The sequence below is a fragment of the Betta splendens genome, chromosome 3, assembly GCF_900634795.4.
Source record: "Betta splendens chromosome 3, fBetSpl5.4, whole genome shotgun sequence".
Taxonomy (NCBI): Eukaryota; Metazoa; Chordata; class Actinopteri; order Anabantiformes; family Osphronemidae; genus Betta; species Betta splendens.
Window position 1 is genome coordinate 13,881,183 of NC_040883.2, and position 19,246 is coordinate 13,900,428.

A 19,246-nucleotide genomic window follows, 5' to 3' on the forward strand; every position below is an offset into this window, starting at 1 on the left:
ACACAATTGCTCAATTACAAATTTCAGTTGAAGTAAATTCAAATCTAAATTTGTATTTGAATAATTGGTCAGAACCAGGCAAGAAATGTCATTATTAGAATGAACTGCATGGAACGATCCCGACGGCTGCTTCAAAGGAAATACTTAATATCTGGAAGAAACTGCGTGTTTTGAGTGGCTGGTCAGTGAGCGTCTGCCTCTCAGCCGAACCGAGGTCGAGGCCCCGCAGTGACATCAGAGCATTGTTCAGGTAGGCTGAGCATGTGACCATGTGAGCAAGATGCTATCGGCGCCAGGCATCCGTGCTATGTCCTCTGTCACACGGTGCGGAGTCGTGGTGCCGAAGTGATGCCACTGAAGAGATACCACACATACAGGTAAGTGAGACACGGGTCAGTGGTTGGCAGCCATTCACACAGAACGCTGGCACCTCTCTGACCTTTATGGCCTCCACGCTAACTGTGGATTTCCTACAGGCGATGAAGGCCATCGCACAAACCACACACACGGTCTGAAGCTACAGTACTTCATCTATATGACTCATTTGTACTCATATACACCTCATACACACTCACAAAGGTCAAAAGTTAAGTTTAACTTTTTTCCAAAATTGAAACGGTTTGTCTGTATCTCGTTAATCGTCCTACCTTCACGACAGCCCCATTCAAATGGACTAATATATATAGTTGGTAAGTCATTAGGGCTGATAATGATGAGCGTGAATAGTGTCCCAGGGAGCACAACGGCGCGGGCAGCCAGATGCTGGAGATGGCGGAGCGCTAGGCCGCAGACAATGGCACTCTCCTGACGGCGATGCGACGCCCGATAGCATCAACGTTGAGATCTGCACAGGAGACACCGGCGCCGGTGGCCGAGCACATGGATCCTCACGGGTCCGGGTTCAGGCGCATGGGAAACGATGAGGAGGAGTCACACGCCTGCACACAGCTCCACAGGTGACTCTGTGCACATGCAAACGCACACGAGCGCACTCGTCCAGCGGCAGATGCGATCAGCTGATACGGGCTGAAGCCTCTTCTCTAGTCAGGTATTGTTCTTTGTTATTTTTGCTTTGTTGTTGTTTTTTTATATCGTGTATTGTTTTTTTATTGCTGCTCTAGTTGAAATGTCAATTAAAATGTAAACTTATATCTAAATTGAAACGTAATTGAAAATTTCTCCCCTTCGAATCAATTCTCCAGATTTAGGATTAAACAAAAAATTGTGAGTTAACAACCTAAGAGATCTCTGACGCCTGTAACCTGCTGCCAGTGAGCGTGACCACCATCAAGCACAGAGTGCTCTGACTTGTATTGAGTCAGAGTTCTAGTTCTGACTCCTTACATATAAAATAAATTTAAATAAATATATTACTTGTATCATTTAATAAAACTATATCATCTCATAGTTTGCTTTCAATTTGACATTTTATGATTAATAATTAACTCAAAGCTCTGGTTGCCAGTAGCAGCAGTAACATTTGTACCGTGTGTAAACGTGTGGTGAGTCGTTGTCTGGTACTGTTGAAGCTTTGTGTCTACAATCATCCCCACACAAACTGAGGAACAGCAATCAAATGCAGCTGCTTCCACACAGGTTCTGATCCACTGCTCAGCTGGAACAGAGCTCAGACTGGAGCCACTGGAGAGGAACTCCACTGTCTTCATCAGTGTCAGTGCTCTTATTCTGGCTGCACATGGAGGTGGAGGTGAAACAGGCAGGTCCAGATCAGTGCAGGACCTCCTCAACCTCATCGTCCTTCTTCCTGAATCCCTGGGTTCCAAACTCTTGGTGCTTTTACTCTGTATGAGCTTAGTTCATATACAGTAATTAATGTTACTCTGCGGGTTCTCACGTACGACGCAGCAGAACAAGCAGCTCCGTGGGGACCAACTGGAGCAGCCGGTGCTACAGTTCTTCAGCTGTTTTTTTACATATTATTTACATTATTTTAAAAACTTTTGAACTTTGTGCAGAAAAAAATTTTTTTTATAATAAAACTATATTTAATCTAATTAAGAAAATAGTTGAATTAAGTCTAAAAAATTAAATAACAGATTAAATAAAGTACTTTTCATTTGTTTTGTTTGTCAACCTTTCAAGTTTCTTGTTCTGACATTTAGCCAGTGACTGGTACGCTTTGACTTGTGTTTAAGTCATGGCTCTGTCATTGTCTGTACAATACAAACTTTATGCTGAAAACAAAGCCTTTACTGGCCCTAGTGTCGTACTCAAACCTGGAGCCCAGTGGGATTGACCTTGTGACCGTGCAACCAACCAGGCCACCTATATGTCTACGTACGTGTATTATTTATAATATATGACTTGATTTGAGTTGGCATTTTAATTACATTTTAATTAAATATTCAATTAATCTGTCCAGGATTCCTGTTTGTTCCCGTGGAGACAAGCAAAAGTAAAGGCAGGCATCAACATGGTGCGATGCTGTGACAACCCAACGCACCGGAACGTGCTCGACCGGTCGGACGGTTTCAATTACTAAAAGGTTCATTGACCCCACGTGTCAGTCGCAGCGCCAGGCGCATGGGCCCCGAGCGGCGCGGCCACGCCTGCTGATGATGCTCAGATAGCGAGTCTGCAGCGTAACTGGAAGCTTCCCAGGTTTGCCTTCGCTTTAATGGGCTTACAGTAACTTTAAAGAAGCCTCCACTACAGTATGTCAAACCCTGAATAGTCACAACAATTAGTGATACCTAATGATGCTCAGAACCAGCTTCACATTCATATGAGCAACAGGTGTTAATACCTCCGAACAAGGGATTAGTGATTGTAATCCGCACTGAACACAGTTTAGGAAGACTGTTTGATGAACAATGGTTGGAAACCTCCACTCTGACACTGAGCCAAGGTATTTGAGGGCGAGACAACGTCTGTTGTGTAATAATGTAAGCGTTCATCACCGGCTGTTCCAGTAGTGAGGGTTTACACCAGCGATTAAGCTGTCAGAGCCTCGTTTAGCACAGTCTTCAACAGCACTAAGTGTGATGAATGACATCAGCTGACGCGGCACAAACGGTACGATCAGGAAGCTGCTGCTGAACCTGAACCCAGCGGAGACTCTGTAAAGTCAGTAAACAGCGGGTACGCGGTGTGATGCAGCAGAGGTTCTTACGTTTGAGACAATGGAACTCAGGGCTTTGTTCTCTCGTGATTTGGGAAGAAGTCGATGAGACACTGATTTTGCTCCAAGTCCGAAGAACACGCAATGAGAGAGCAACCTGCGTGCAGACGTTCAACAGACGTCAGTGGAGGCGCTGCCTGCTTCACACGTGCACCAGAGACCCTGAACGCACCATTATTCCAACAGGCTTCGTTGGACTTCAGGCAGGGCCTGAACGCGTGAAGGGCGCCCAGCGCGTAGAGAACAGTCCTGGCCGTGAGCTAATACCTGTCATCATTAACAGCGACTCCCCTGCCTTTCATGTGGCTGCTGCCGCTGTCATGTGATGCCACATCGCTGTCACTCAGCAATGTCACATGACAAACGCTCCACGCAGGTCGGGCCACTGTGTCGGGACCTGTGCTGAGCGCGTGACACGTACAGTGTTTGCATTGAATATCAGCTCTCTGCAACAAGGAAAACCTCCCTGGAAGAAAACACCCTGGTAACGTTCGTGTGAGATTTGCTGAAGCTTTAGTGCGGCAGGATTTGTCGTACACGCAGACGGAGCAACAGCAGCTTTAACTTTGAACCTTTTAGACACACTGTTTGATCAGAGGTCATGGTTTCGCTGCTCAAACCCCCAAACCTTCGTAATTATACATCTAGTAGTAACACTAGTACTTGTGTTGACTCAGTGTTGACAGGTGTGTTTTTAAGGGGGTGAAAACCAGACAAACAGGATGTGAAAGAAGAACTAACGCCGCCATCATCCGGGTCATTTTGTGTGTTTTACTCCACTTTTACGCTGGTCCCTACACATTAAATGATTTTTTTGTAAATAGCGCTGAGCTCAACCCGAAGCTTCTTGAAGGACGGCCTGTTTCTGGGCTCATACTGCCAGCAGGAGTTCATCAGCCTGGAGATCTCCACGGGGCAGCCGTGCGGGGCCGGCATGCGGTATCCTGGAACACAGAGCGGACTCAGAGTCTGGAACACGGGCGGCGTCACCTTGATCGGGTTGATCGGCGCCAGGCTTTACCTTTGTCCACCTCCTCTCGGGTCTGCTGGTTGCCCATGCTCGTGTAGGGCGTCATGCCCAGGGAGAAGGTCTCCCACAGCAGGATGCCGAAGCTCCAGACGTCGCTCTCCGTGGTGTAACGACCTGAAAGCGCCAGCAGGGGGCAGCATTGGCAAACGCACGCAGACGCGGGGTCGGTCAGCGTTCAGTGGCTGCAGGGCACAGGGGGTCTCACCGTAGTTCAGGGCTTCCGGTGCCGTCCACTTGACAGGGATCTGTCTGAGGCCGCCCTCCGCCGAGTACACGCCGTCGTCCTGCTGCCGGGACATCCCAAAGTCACTGATCTTCACCACGTTCTGCTCGGCAACCAGGCAGTTCCTCGCCGCCAGGTCCCTGAAAAGACAGGGGGAGAGAGTAAAGCCGCTGACGGAAAGCGGATCCGAAGGAAACGCGACATACGGTTGCATCATCGGCCGAGAGGAGCCAGGAGCGCTTACACAGCGCCGCCAGCAGCTCGCTCTGATCTGAGACCACTGTCACAAGCATCAACAGCACTAATGTCTCACTTCACCCCCCATTCACTGCCAGACAGAACAGAAGCCCTGAGCCCTGTAGCATGTGCTCATGTTCACGCGTCAGCCTCCGTGGAGCTGGCGGCTGAGGTCCAGACACGTGGTCAAACGTGAAAAGTGGTTTAGCGCCTTCTTTCAGCTGTCGATTATACAGTACAGTCAATCAGCACATCCACCAGCAGTTAGAACAACACTGATAACTCCTCGCGCCTTCAATATAATACCTGCGGCTTTGCTTACGTCACTGCTTTTACGTCTAGTCAGCGTTTTCTCGCTTTCATTGAACCTGCAGCCGTGCTGAGCGTCCATGAGTTTTGCATGAAGGCTTTAAAAACAATAAATCTAAACAAACGTAAAACGCTTCTGCTGAGGTTCCAATTTTAGCTCCTGTTCCCTTTGAGTTTGACTCCAACATTGTAATATTTTATTATCCAGCAGCTTCCTCCTCGAAGACGCCGCTGCCGCCGGTTATTTGGGCAACCGTTTCGCTCCTGATTCACCGGTTGTCTGAATCCTGGGAGGATTTGTGAGGAAGTTCTGACAGAAAAGTGCGAACTGATTCCACAGTTTGACGAAGTGAATGTTGGGGAAGTGACTGTTTTTAATTACGCATCATCAAGTTTAATTTGCCCACGGCTGGCGCCACCTCTGCTGTTAAAGACGTTTAACTGTACAGTAAATGAAACAAACCCGTTTTCACATTTAACTATGCAATAAACCAATATCTTGCATTTAGTAAACGTCCTCAGACGCATTCATGCAGGTGTGAAGCCTGACAATAATTATATAATAAAATACAGTTTGATCTACTTTATGTGGCTCGTTAGCGTCATGTGATCTTGGTGCAGCAGCTGATTGGCTGACCCACCTGTGGATGCACTTCTTGCTCTCCAGGTACTCCATGCCAGCCGCTATGTTCTCCGTCATCTTCACCAGCGTCTTGGGCTTCAGGTTGGGGCCCTCGTGCCGCAAGAAGGTCAGGAAATCACCGCCTGATCGGACAAAAGTGAGGACGCACACATAAGCACAGGCGTTGGAGAACGTTGGAGGGCGTCTCAAGCGGCCGCGCATACCTGACACCAGCTCCATGATTATGTAGATGGGCTGTTTCTGTGTACAGACGCCTATGAGCCTCACAATGTTAGGATGGTCGTACTGCTTCAGGATCCTGGAAACCACAGGAGAGAGAGAGAGAGAGAGTGTGAGAGTGTAAGTGTGTGTGTGTGTGTGTGTGTGTGTGTGTGTGTGTGTGTGTGTGTGTGTGTGTGTGTGTGTGTGTGTGTGTGTGTGTTTAGGCCCACCTGGCCTCCATCAGGAACTTGCTCTTGTGCTCAGGGGCCAGGTTCTCTTTGCAGGTTTTCACAGCTACAGGACAGTTGTGAGAGCGTAAACTGCCGCTGTACACTTCTCCAAAGTTGCCCTGTTGACCCAAATGACCGGTTACGTGTGCTGAACTCACCAGTACACAGCATATTACCGTATGTACTGGATACTTCAGCATACTGCATGGCACTTCCTCTATTTATGGTCATTGTTGAACTGAACTGAGTGTTGACATAACGGCATAAGTAAAGATGAAGTAAACACAATTCTTCCTCAGTTTCAAGATCAGCTGGAGACAGAATTACATAAACGTGGATCATTTCCAAAGTTGCGCTCTTTTCAGTTTCTGAATGACCTCATGTTTGTCTTAGCTTTAAACTGTAAACTCTTCCTGACATTGACTCAGCTGACGTTAGAAGCCGGTTTGTGCTTCTGTTTAAAGCGAAGTCTGCAGACTCAGTAATGGCTCGTGTTATGCAGTATTTACATTTCTAGATGAGACACAGAGACATAAAAGCACAGGCGCTCTACTTCTAACCCCATTACCAGCTGTAAGAAAACACGTTGTTGACCCAATTTCTACAGTTTCCTCAACTGTCAGTTTTACCCACCCGTCCAATGAGTTGCCCCAGGGTGATGTCATCATGCTCCAGAACCCACTTGTCCTGATGGGGATGAAAATGAGTAACGAGGTAAATCATGAAACATTTGTTTATTATGTAGAGTGGTGCAGCGCCGGTTGCTGCAGCGTAGACTGACATGCTGGAAAACTCATCCCATGAGCTGTGATTTCACAGAACACCGTACACATCTGTGAGCGTCCACATGTGGCTGTACCTTCAGCACAGGCTTCTTCAGCACTGCGTCGGACTTCTTGGTGATGTGCTGCTGTGACGACATGAGGTGCTGGACCAGCTGCGGGATGCTGTGGAAGCCTTCTCCATCCAGACGGTACAGACTCTACAGACGCAAACAGGAGCTTTCACACAAACACTCTGACACAACAAGGTTCCATTCTGCACGCTTATTCAGCTTATGCGACTCAGAGTTTTGTTTTCAGTTCAGTAGCATGTGACGAACGCACATTTACAGGAAACTGGAAATGGTGCATGGACTTTTAGCATTAGCTTCGCCTTTCATTTCTACAACGCTGCACAGAGTTGACGTCCACTTACATCTGTGTTCTGGATGAGAAAATGTTTGCAGGCGCCGTCCCACTGCACAGAGAGCACATAACCGTGCTTCTCCTGACTCTTCCTCACCAGGAAGTCCCCATCACTCTTCAGCAGCTGCTGGACCTCCAGCCGGGGGATGGCCCCGTGGTACCAGTCCTGCTGCCCCACGGGGCGCTCCACGTCCTGCACTGCAGTGGGAACTGGAGCATCCTGCAGAGAGGAGCAGAATCTCTAAATCTGACGCGAGTGATGTAACAACAGGGAGCGATGAAGGATTTGAAGGTGGTTCTGCGGAGATTATAAGTGATACTTCAAAGAACAATCTGCCACGCTTTAAAGTCTGCCCACGCCGCCCTGCGTGCCTCCAGGGCAGCACAGAGAGGGGGGGGGGGGGTCCACGTTTGCACAGGCTGCACTGGAGGCCAAAAAATTACAGACGCTAAATATTGTTTGCCTAAAATGATCTTTTACAACACGCACATGGTCAAGATGCTCTTTGTGGCAGAGAGAAACTGAAAGGATGATAAAGCTGGGTCACTGTTTGACAAAATGATGAAACGAAAGGCGGCTGCCTGGGAGGGAAGCTGCAGCGGTGAAAGTAGGAACTTGGCCGACAAAGCCGGCCTCGACACGTCCCACGGCGCCTTCAGGGGCGCGAGGCCTCCAAGAAGGAGCGCGTGAGCGAGCGCGGCGGCCGGAGAGTCCGGCACGGATGATGAATTGTTTGTTGTGTGGTCGGAGGTTTGAGGGCACGGAGTTAAAGTGAAGAGCGAGAGGGTGATAGAGTGAGAAAAGGAGACGTCCTTCAACTTCAACAACTGGCGTTTGTGTGAAATAGTGCATCCTCCAACCATCACTGCTGTGATTGTGCTTGACCCACCTCGCATTTAGGTCGGAACAGGACACTCAGGTTGTTCCTCAATGCACCCATGTGGACTCTGGGAGAACTTTGGTCCTGAAAAAAGAACAACACTCCATCGTTAAAATGCAAAGATGCAACAAAAGCCTAAAAAGATATCTGTGATTTTATCAGTTCTGCTCCACAAGTAAAAGTTTTCCTGTGCTTTTACTAAACAACTGTTTCATCTTGTCGACAAGTAAATGAAGATGCCAACAAACACTGAGAAAACTGGAAAAACTGTGGCTAAAACATTCATAGTCGTGACATAATATTGAAGAACGACTCAGGCAGAAACCACAGACGAGTGTAAGTGATGAGGCCATATATCAATTCTGTGCAAAAACAAGTTCTTTGGGCCCGAGCTCTCGTCAGGAAGACTGAACCGTGGAAAAATGTTTCCGATTGGTTCTGTGAAAAACAGGCTCTGTGTTGTCTGAGCCAAGATGAAGAACACTCATTACAGGCCGCTGAGCGGCTGAAGTCCTGCATCCGGCAACGCTGAGCAAATGTTCCACCTACAAACCTGCAACAGTTCCTTCCCAAATGATCAATTACCCGGACGGCTGGTGATAAACGGGCCGCAGCTTTCTCTGTGGGCTGCGTCTCTGGACCGGCCAGTGAGGAGCTTATGGGTCCCACAGGGAGGATTTAATTGTTGCAGCAAGACACATATAAGTGAAGGAGAAAAACTAAAGAAATGTGAGCGTGAGCCATCAATAAATAAAGAGTTGTGGCCGCAGGAGCAGTTCACCTCAGCGCAGGTAGGAGGGATCGCCCAGGATCCACTGACCCACCATCAGCCAAGTCTGAGTCTCCAGAGCAGCACTGCTGCTGCTACATGAAGAGCAGACTTCTTCAGAGGAATCAGGATGGAGACGCTCCCTGTAACACTGTGCTGGAGAACCACGCTCTGCCTCGACCAGTCGGGGTGAGGAGGCAGCGGAGACACGCACTCACACAGGGAAGAGCTCTGCCCGGATGAGCCGAGGGCTTTAAAACAGAGCCCGGGCAGTGGCGCGCGAACAGGAACCAGGCCGGTACCACATCCCAGAGATCCTGAGGGAAATCCAGGAGGTCGGGGACACCTGGGACATCATGAGTAGTTGTTGCAGCAGATCTGAAGGCATTAAGGGCACTGGGCTCGCTTCTGATGAGGGGATGATCCAGAAGGCGTTCCACTTTCAGCATCGGAGCGAAGGATGCGGAAAAAGAGCCGAAAAGGGGTCCGGCCTGCAACTGGAGCATCCTGAGGTAGGAACGGTGTAATGTGTTCCCTGAGGGAGAGGAGCAGGGCTCCAGCGCGTGTCTAAAGACGGCCGTGGGCTCAACATGGGCAGATTATCAGCGTACGTAGGTCAATAAAGCCGCTAATTCTCTGGCGTCTCTGCTCCCCTGTTCGAAGGCTAAAGCGTGGCAGGATCACGTACGTGGCTGGTGTCCAGGTCCAGAGCGGGCGGCGGTTCTCTGGAGCCCAGCCGCTCCAGCTTCTCCTTCAGGACGCGCCTCTGCGCCTCCAGCCTGACCCTGGCCCCCTGGGACAGCGCCACCTGCTGCCGGCACTCCTCCAGCGCGTGCCTCTTGCTGAACTGGTAGACCCTGGACGGAGCGAGAGAGAGAGAGAACACGGGTCGGCGTAACACAAGCCGTCACAGAACGCTTCGTCAGAATCTAGACAAGGGCGACGCGACCCGGGCCCAGCGGCGCCGGCAGCTCTGCAGCTCTGCAGCTGCACGCTGCTCATTGACCACTTGACCTTGTTAACGGCTCCGCCGCTCCCTCGGGGCTGGAACCCTTTAACACCTCCAGACAGCTTCATCAACCAAGACAAATGAGGGGATCAAGTTCCATAACGAGGCTGCGTTGACGCATTAGAATTCACAGGGCATTTACTTTATTAATTGCCGCCGTGAGGTCTCCATTTTCTGACCTCCCTCCCTGACCGTCTACATACATCAGCGTGACTGCTTGAGGCTGCTGCTGTGACCGCTCACCTCTGGCCCTTTTTGACGCCGCCCTGCTCGGCCTCCAGCTCGAACTCCAGCTGCTCCACCGAGGTCTGCTGGGAGCCCAGCGTGCGCGCCAGGTGCAGCAGCTCCTCCTCCACCGCCGTCAGCCTGCGGAGGGCGGAGAGATGTGGAAGGAGGAGGGAAGGAGGCCAAGGGAAGGATGGGGAAGCGGTCGAGGCCGCGCTCTCACTTGTGCTGGATGGTCTCTAGCGTGAGGTCGTTCAGCTCCAGCTCTCTGGGCTTCAGCTGCTCGGTGTCCTCCAGCAGGCTGCAGTCAAAGGCTGCACAGGCAGGTGTGTCCCCCACAGACCTCACACACACACACACACACACACACTTAATGCATCCCTGCTCGCCTGCACCGCCGCTGGGGAGCGCAGGGCCTGCGTCTACCTGTTCTGGTGGATGAAGCTCTCGTACTCCCTGCAGGGATCGATGGCGGTGATGGCGGAGGACATCTCCCTGTGAATGCGCACCACCTCGTGGTGCAGGAGCGTGGAGATGTCGAAGTACTCCTGCAGGATCTCCTTCCTGGGGGAGCGGTGAGAAAACAGAGTCGAGCCTACAGTACCTACGGTAACAGCTTCCAGGCTGAAGACCTGCAATCACGCCGTTTTGCAAACGGTGCTCAGGCAGCGTGTGACGTCTAGGATCTGACAGCCGGCTGTCAAATATTTAATGCACCGAGCGCCCGAGTTCAGAGGCTCCAACCACCGTTTTGCTCCTCGCCTCTCGTCTTTGACGCCTTTCAATTTTCCCCCACCGCGCGCCTTCAGAAGGGGAACGCGTTCTTATGGACGAGGGCATGAATAGAATGGATGAGAACATGAATAGAATAGATGAGAACATGAATAGAAAAGATGAGAACATGAATAGAATAGATGAGAACATGAATAGAATGGATGAGAACATGAATAGAATCAGGCACCGACATCACAGTCTGACAGTAGATGTAGATTAACAGCGGCTTCAATAGAAACGGCCAGTATCTCGTTCTCGCCCACCCCCCACCCACACACCCACACACCCACACACACACACTCACAGTATGAGCAGCATCTCCTGCTGCAGCGCCTGCAGCGCTCCCAGCAGCCCCGGCTGGATGTGGCTGTAGTGGTGCTGATGGTAGACCTGCGCCGCCTGCACAGACAGGACGTAGTCGTTGTGCAGCTCGTGGAGCTTCATCACAGCCTTCACGTAGCGCTCTTTGGCCTTGTCCTTGTCCCGGTCTGCGCAGACACACGCTCTTTACACCAACGCGCCTCCGCGCGTCGCGCCGGAACACGTTCTTTTTGGTAAAAGCGGCGAGCGGCGCCAGCGCTGCCCACCTTTCGCGGCCTCGTGGAACTTCCTCTTGGCCTGAGCCACGTCTCGCGCCGCCTGCTTGAAGCCGGTCTTCAGCCTCTCCAGCTCCGTCTGCGTCACCTGAAAGCAGCGCAGACGCGCGGTAGCATGTGGTGCGAGGGACCCGCGTGAGCAGCGAGCGGCAGGAAGTGGACAGAAGCAGGTGTGTCTCAGTGCAGAGAAGCCGACGCACTATATGAGGAAATGATCTGACCTTTACTATGAAGCTGGTGGCAAAACTTGAGAAAACCACCTGATAACATCTCCCCATACGAAAGAGAAAGAACATTAAAATCAGGGAACTGCAGTAAAAGCTGTAAAATGTAACATGGAGGTAGACGCCAGTTCGTGAGAACACTGAAATATAAATATTTGACTACGTTCCTGATTATGAGGCTCATCTACACATACGTAAAGATAAAGCACCGGCCAAAAATAGTTTTAAGAAGCAACAACTTCTGTTTTTTTTATTATTAGGCCATAAGTACAGATTAAACAGCAAAGGCCTCCATCCACATCCGTCCCGGTACTAATTAGGAGTTTCTATGTGTTCACTTTCTATCAACTTGGAGGTCAAAGGAGGTCAGTGAAGCGGCAGCAGCACTGCATGCACCTGAGAGCGAGGTCCGACCACAGCAGAAGTCACACACCTTGGCGAGTTCCTGTTTCAGAAGGTTCCACTGCTCCGCGTAGCTCTTGCGGAGCTGCTGCTTGTCTCTGATGAGCAGCGTCAGCTTGCTGACGGGGCCGTCCAGCAGGTCCTCGGAGCTCTTCTTCATCAGCTGACTGAGCGAGTCGGTCTGCGAGACCAGCACGCCCCACGACTGGACGCGGGTCCGGCCGCGGGCACAGTTTTAATGGGGTTATACGGAAACGGGGGCGAGTGTTGGTGAAAAGGACATTGATTTCAGAGTAATGAGAACAAACTGCTGCATGAGCTCAGGATCATCATCATCATCACAACCCGGGGGCTCGGCAAATTAACACTATTAACACCATCCTGTCATCTGACGGGGCAAAAGGATTTGAATTCACTTCTAAAAGGTTGTTTACGTTGCATTTATATTTCTATGCACTTCATTTAATTCTCTAAATTCCATTTTGTAAGTCCGAAGTTGCCAAAAGCATGTATCACAGCTCTAGGTTCAGCATATCTGTGTCTGAGAGGCGTCAGAGGCCGCTCGTCCGCCCGCGCCTCGCAGCGGGACCTCACCTTGTGCAGCTGGCTGATGTAGTCGGCACCGGCCCCGGGCGGGGGTCGGTCCAGCTTGTCGGCGATGGCCGCCATGTGGTGCAGCTGCGCGGAGAACTCGCGCTCGCTCTTGGCCCGCTGACCCATCCACTTCTTCATGACCTCCATCAGGTGCAGCTCCGAGTCCAGCAGCCGCAGGAGCGCCGCGTGCGCCTGCGGACACGTCAGGTCCTCCCCGAAGCCCATGGCGGAGCGGCGAGAAGGTGATGCAGAGCCGGAGGTCCGACACGAGCGCGCGAGGGAGCGCGGGCGAGGCCGAGCGGCGGCGAGACACCGACGGTGTGTGTGTGTGAGTGTGAGTGTGTGTGTGAGAGCGCTTTCACTTCCCTGTGAGCGAACACAAGAAAGTACAGACGCTCACGTCAGGCAGCACTTCCTTGTGTTTGTTTGCGGTTACTTTTGTTGGCAACAAAAAAGAAATTTCATGCCGGATTTTTTACGAAGAATGAACTTCCGTTTTCTTTGGGTTCATTAATGCTTCTACTGTACAAACTCGGTGCGTTCAGTGCGTTTGGCTGTTTGCAGAACGAATGCAGGTGGAGCTAAAAGGTGATCTGAAAGTGTGATCTCACGCAGCCGGACTTAAAATACTGCAGGGGCCGAAGACGCTGCTCACGCGCTCCTTCCCGCAACGAACAATGTGCCAAAACTCGTTTTACGGCTATTCTCAGCCTGAAAGCACAAACCGCCGCAGAGGTCTCTTGCATCTCAGCCGTTATCTCACATTTACCATCGCTGTGCAACCGACGCGTCTTCGAACACTGCGCTCGTGCAGGACGGAGAGAAGGGACAGGAACAGCAAAGGCCACGCAGCAGACCGCAGAGGAAACAGCAGCTGCACATGTGGCTGAGGACTCCATCGGTCAACTGAGCATCCGCGAACCAGTCCACACGCATTCATTAATGTGCTCAAATGCATATTTATGATAATACATATTATAATCCATTAATGACAAATATTAAACCAGTTTAACTAACTCATTGTTGCCACTGAGGAATAAATTAGCATTTTATTCAGTTATGGTTATGAAAAGACAACTGAGGTACTTACACAATTTTTATATTTTAAATTTGTCTACATTTATGACTAAGGTATGACTTTGATGTTTGAACTAGTAGCTCATTCATAATGCTGAATCATCATGGTATCAGTTCTTCGGAGCCATTCCACTGAGTCACATCAGCAAATATGTGCATGCCCGTATGTAAAAAGCACTCAAGCGAATAACACTTTTAAATTTGCATAGATCTTTATTTTAGTAGAATCTATAATTGACATCAATTAAATAAAAAGGAGAAAAAACAAGAGCAAAAACGATCTTTAAATTACAAGAAAATTACACTGCACCAATCAAATAGTACAAAAATAGGCCTTATTTTAGAGTTATGTCCCATGTACGATATTCATTCTTGTATATTACTTGCAGGTCACATATCTGTAAGGTACTGTGTGCAGCCACAGGCCCGAAAACCACACGTGGAGGCGTGGGAGCGGCGGCTCCACTCGCCGCTCCCGCGCCACCGAGCGTTTCATTTAAACTAGACTGTAGCGAGCATGTGCACACACGCACGCACGCAGATCCGATACAGCCCTTAAGTTAATGGAAATGAGTTACATTCTACCTCCTCCTCCCTGTCCTCAAAAAGGCAGAGACGACGCAGCGACGAAAGGGGGGGTGGAGGCGCTGCGACGACCTGAAAGCAACCCAACGCTGAACACACAGCATAAACATGATTGTCTTTGGTTATGCCAAAGATATTGCTCCTATTAACTCCATCTAGCATCCCGCCGGTCGCTTCCTAAGGCAGGACTGAAGCAGGCTCCATGTGAACTTAACCAGCGGCCTCCTGCGCCCCAGAGAGGCCGCTCACATTGTAATCGAAGGAGACAGTTTGCAACCTGCACAATTTGGGTAGCTTCTCCGCTACCGTCCACCGTAGACGGCTTCACGATTTAGTGCCAGTGAAGTGTTTGCCTTGGAAATCAGAGGTACCTTCTGGCACAGTTCGTTTTTTTTAGTGTGTACTTTCCATCACGTTCTCGCAGCGAAGGGAGTGACCGGGCTGCTAATGGGTTTCAGCAGCTCCCCGTGCTTCCGAAGCTCGAGCTACTTAATGCTGTCTGCATTCATGATTCAACTAAACGCTGAACACTTGGATGCACACGGATCCAAGTTCCCACAACTTTAAAGTCCTCTGACTTCATCAGGCTGTAGTGAATACAACATCGAGCGGGGATGAATAAACCATAACGGGCGGACACTCGGGGCCAGACACGAAATGTGAAAAACCCCAAACGTTTTCACTTTAGCAGAAACCGTTCCTTGAGGACGCCGCGCAAGAATTAGCAGAATATATTGGATGAAGGAGTCTCCGGACTAAATGCTCACATTTACAAACTAAATATTTGGATTTTATTGATTCAATAAAAGAAAACTCATGCAGAGCTGAGGGGAGAAGTTTATGAAAGAAGTTCCACCACCTTATCCTTTTATCTGGTTTACTTTATGTACTTTACACCAAGCTGAGAAGTCAATAGGATTTTGTGGCGGAAGTTTGAGGCTGTAGTTATTACATTTTTAAATGAGCATCCTCCTTGAAGTGGGGCTAATCAGAGCCTAAATGGCAGTAGGCATTAAAAGCCAGGCAGCTCGTGCTCGTTATTCTGCCACATTAGCTTTGTTCCCTTTCGAGGGCATTTTCTCTCAATTCACATCCTCGGGTCGGCTTCCAATCCAGTTTAGTGCTTCCTGGCAAAAACTCATCACAATAAGCCAAATGTGCTACACCTGCACCGACCATCTGAGATGAATTAGGCTTCCTGGCTCAGGGTTGGTCTGGGAGGATGCATCCCTATCGCCTCCTTCATCCTCCTGAACAGGATTCTTGGCAGAACTCTTATCCTCTGTAGTTTTTAGATCTTTTGTCTCTTTGTCTTTGGAAGGCGCGTCCTAGAATTACACTCACATTTTTCTTGTTTCATATTTATGAACCACAGGTGGTTCAATTAGTTTAATTTGTGTTGCATGCATGTCCCACCGTAATAACTAGTAAATTGTTTGATTGTCAGCGACGTTACGCATTCGTGTCCAAACCCCAAATGGAGCCACTCGAGTCGAGTGTGAGAGGTGAGGATTTCGAAGACTTACGGGAGGATCTGTATTCCCCTTTTCCATTTTCAACACCTGAATTAAAATGGTGTTAATAGCTTTTGGGAGAGAATGTTGCTTTCCACCTTTAGAGTTGCACATGAATGCATTTTGATGCCTCTCCTTCTAAACCTTCCCCACATCTGACCTACATAGAATTTGACCTCTAATCATTTACCAGCTCCTCTAACAGCGCTCGAAACCTTGCTGAATGATACGAGAGGTAGATAAAGAGCATGAGCAGCTGCAGTTATGTATGCATGTCATCGCTATGACAACCTCTCAGCAAGCGTCGCTGTTTTTGTGCTGGAAATGAATAAAATAATCATTTTAACATAGTAAAAAAAAAGGAGATCAATGGAATCCAAATGGCTACACTGGATTAAATCACGAGATGCACATTTTACATCATAGCCAGCCCAGGAGAGAAATCACTTTAAAACTATTTCCCCTAAAGGTATCATTAAAACCTCTCCGAATAAATAGTGTGCTGCAGAATGATTCAGAATATAATTAATTGGCAAGTAGAAGAAGAGATAATCTGAAATTCAGATTAGATTGAAGACTGCGGGGTACAGGAGGTGCAGATGAGAATTTCGAAACGATATTCAAGAAGAGAGCAGAGACTGATAGACAGAGGGGGAAAGGAAACCCTCACTTCAGATAAACATTTCTCAGCATCATGTGTGATGAACGGACGAACCAACGAACACACGCACACCAACATTCAGTCATTATGATATAAGGCGAGAGTAACGCGTGTTTGAAGTGCTAATGTGCTCTGACAAAAAGGAAAGCTTTGATGGATCGCTGCTGCCCTGTCGTAAAAATCAATCAAAGGTAACCCGGCACCTGCCAGCTGCTTTTGGAAGCTCTTGTGCTGGAGTCACATATTGTTCTTGGTCCCATCAGCGCCTCGATTGCTTCACTCCGAGTCCCCGGACGGGAGGAACCCTGCACACACAAATTAAACACCTCCAGGATGTCGCCAACGGAGCCCCGGGTTGATGGAGTAACCGGTCTCTGCTGTGTCTGAGGGTTTTTCCTTTTTTTTAATTTGTACTGTTTCTGATGCACTTCCATGTGATGGCTGGAAAGTTATGAGCGCAGGACAATTTATTGTTTTCAAACCGGAGTAACTTGAGTCCATGGCGAATCCCAGAAGGCCGGTGGAAGCTTTGCTAGTTGTGTGAGTCACAGTTTGTTTTTGCCAGAGCTGAGACAGATCTCTGCAGATTGTGTGTACAATAGGAGAACTAAAGCCCCTCTCACATGTAGAACGATAACAATACGGATCAAGGGAATGACTGCATGAATAATGGATCCGGCTCCAAGTCAATACGACTGCTGTCTCACTATAAAGCAAAGGTGACAATAAAGTCTGGACTTCACCACTGGTTTAAAACTGCACTTTAAACGTGGAGCTTTTCTGAGCAGGGTCTGGATTTCATGCCTCAGTATGTCATGTTTTATTATCATCTTTCTGTTAGAGCACTAAATGTGACAGGGCCAGCTCCAGCTTCTCTATAAAGGGCACTACACTGTTCACAGAAAATTACATGCTCACATTCATGGACTCATTCATACAGACGCACGCACGCACGCACGCACGCACGGACGCACGCACGCACGCACGCACACACAATCTCATCTGGCTACTGCACTGAGACTGATGGAAAGAAAAAAAGGGAGGAAGAAAGCAAATAATAATCATTTGTTTACTGTAACAAAAAGGAGCTGGAGGGGAAAATGGACTCTGCACAGACAGACACTGTTAGCAATTGAGGGCAAAAGGAGGGAGAGAGACGGTTTAATAGAAAAGCGCCCAAGTGTGAACACAACAGAGCTGGGGTCATCTCGAGCTCTGAGAGACAGCAGCTTCCCATCAGGTCGACCACAGCGGAGTGGAAGACAAGAGCCAGAAGCAGAATGAAAACCCAGTAACGCAGAGGAGGAAAAAAGGATGAGATGAAAAACCAGAAAAGGCTGTGAAAGGTCAGTTACCACAGCTCCGAATTATCCGACAAATGGGGAGGAGAGGCTTCTGAAAGCAGGACAGGAGGAGGATGTGTGGGAGGCATTAAAGAGCACTTTGTGTTTTAATAAAGGCTGTCCTCTCATTTTGGGTGTCAAACTCTTCGTTGTCGGAGTCTGTATTTACCCCGTCATCCCCCCACACTGTCGGGATGCCACGGTACGACACCACCCTACTGCCCCTGAGGCCGAAGCCGCCTCCCAGACCGCCGCCGGCCTCCAGAGACGGCAGCTTGATGAGCGCACCTGAACGCAGCTGCAGCAGCAGGAAGATGCCGCCGAAAGCAGCGATGATGCCCATGCAGCTGAGCACGGCGATGGTGATGGGCAGCTGGGAGCTGGGATGGAGCTGGCCCAGGCCCGCCGCGAACCTGTCGGGGGACTCCCGCATGTTGGGATTAAGGTGCAGGCAGGAGCCGGACACGGGGTCCAGGGAGCTGTGAGTGGGGCAGGAGAGGCAGGCTTGGGAGCTGAGGCTGCTGCAGGTCAGGCAGGGCGAGGGGCAGGGCAGGCAGGCTGGGACGGAAGATGGCGTTATGGAGTTTCCCACTGTGTAGTTGAGTGGCTGGGAGCCCACGGCGAAGCCTGCTGGGCAGTGATTCACGCAGCCCTGCTTATAGAGGTAGTAGCCGGCGTTGCACTCTGCAACAAAGAGGAGAAACCCGGTCAAACAGCTGCACACGATTCTTAGAATATGTGCTCATTTGAAAAAAAAGCGCCCAGAAGTGAGTCTGTGCCCACAAGCACAGTTAACAAGGCGAAGCATGTTGTTTACAGCATTTCTGTATGTTTTGCTTCAAGGTCATTTTCATTTCAAATGGCCATTTCCATCTTTCCTAGTGCTGCTTTGCATATTAAAAGAATCTGTTAACAAAACTTATATGCTGAGTGCAGCATGTTTTAGCCAATGGGCCCATTTACATGTGCTGCAGGTCCAGATGCACACAACTGCTTATAAAGGCAATTTGAAAACTTTGGGTGCTCAAGCTTCCAGGGGCGATAACAAAAAAGAAACAGAAGGAAAATGTTTTCCGCCACAAGCCTTTGTTCGGAGACGAGTTGGACTCAGTAAACACTGTGTACTGTACAATAAATGATAACATGTGCGTTTGAATATCAACTATGATAACCGTTAATAATAATGATTACTATGTAGCTACCTCTGACGGCCTGTAGGGGTCAGACGTTGACTGCTCAGTCATACACAATCTGTAGACCTTGCCTATAGCAGTATTTGGATTATGTAGGAGATGCCAGTATGGATAGAAACAATTTAATGAGAGCAACCTGAGGTAAAGGTATTTGTTCAAAACAAGTTAGAGCTTCAAACGAAATTGTAAGCAGTTTG

General features: G+C 49.4%; 2 protein-coding genes across 8 annotated transcripts in view; both read right to left on the minus strand.

The window, feature by feature from the left end:
- Positions 1–3,893: 3,893 nt before the first annotated feature.
- fes (FES proto-oncogene, tyrosine kinase) lies at positions 3,894–13,059 on the minus strand. Of its 2 annotated transcripts, XM_029145363.3 has the most exons (18): positions 12,677–13,059; positions 12,114–12,287; positions 11,448–11,544; positions 11,165–11,348; positions 10,513–10,650; positions 10,310–10,429; positions 10,105–10,227; positions 9,541–9,709; positions 8,093–8,167; positions 7,213–7,422; positions 6,875–6,997; positions 6,649–6,702; positions 6,016–6,134; positions 5,788–5,882; positions 5,583–5,706; positions 4,378–4,535; positions 4,164–4,286; positions 3,894–4,086 (listed from the first exon to the last, which is right to left on the minus strand). In XM_029145363.3, exons 1-18 carry the CDS (start codon positions 12,899–12,901, stop codon positions 3,944–3,946), a joined length of 2,454 nt encoding a protein of 817 aa, XP_029001196.1. In that variant the 5' UTR covers positions 12,902–13,059; the 3' UTR covers positions 3,894–3,943. The 2 variants fall into 2 exon arrangements, with proteins under 2 accessions (XP_029001196.1, XP_055363163.1); XM_055507188.1 differs by lacking the exons at positions 12,114–12,287; positions 12,677–13,059 and adding an exon at positions 11,678–12,077.
- Positions 13,060–13,946: 887 nt separating this feature from the next.
- The window catches only part of furina (furin (paired basic amino acid cleaving enzyme) a), a 63,567-nt gene continuing 58,267 nt past the window's right edge, over positions 13,947–19,246 (minus strand). For all 6 annotated transcript variants that reach the window (XM_029145370.3, XM_029145366.3, XM_029145365.3 and 3 more), the window contains one exon: positions 13,947–18,540. In XM_029145370.3, the coding sequence (XP_029001203.1) occupies positions 17,945–18,540 (596 nt within the window). In that variant the 3' untranslated portion in view covers positions 13,947–17,944. The remainder of the gene's footprint in view (positions 18,541–19,246) is intronic.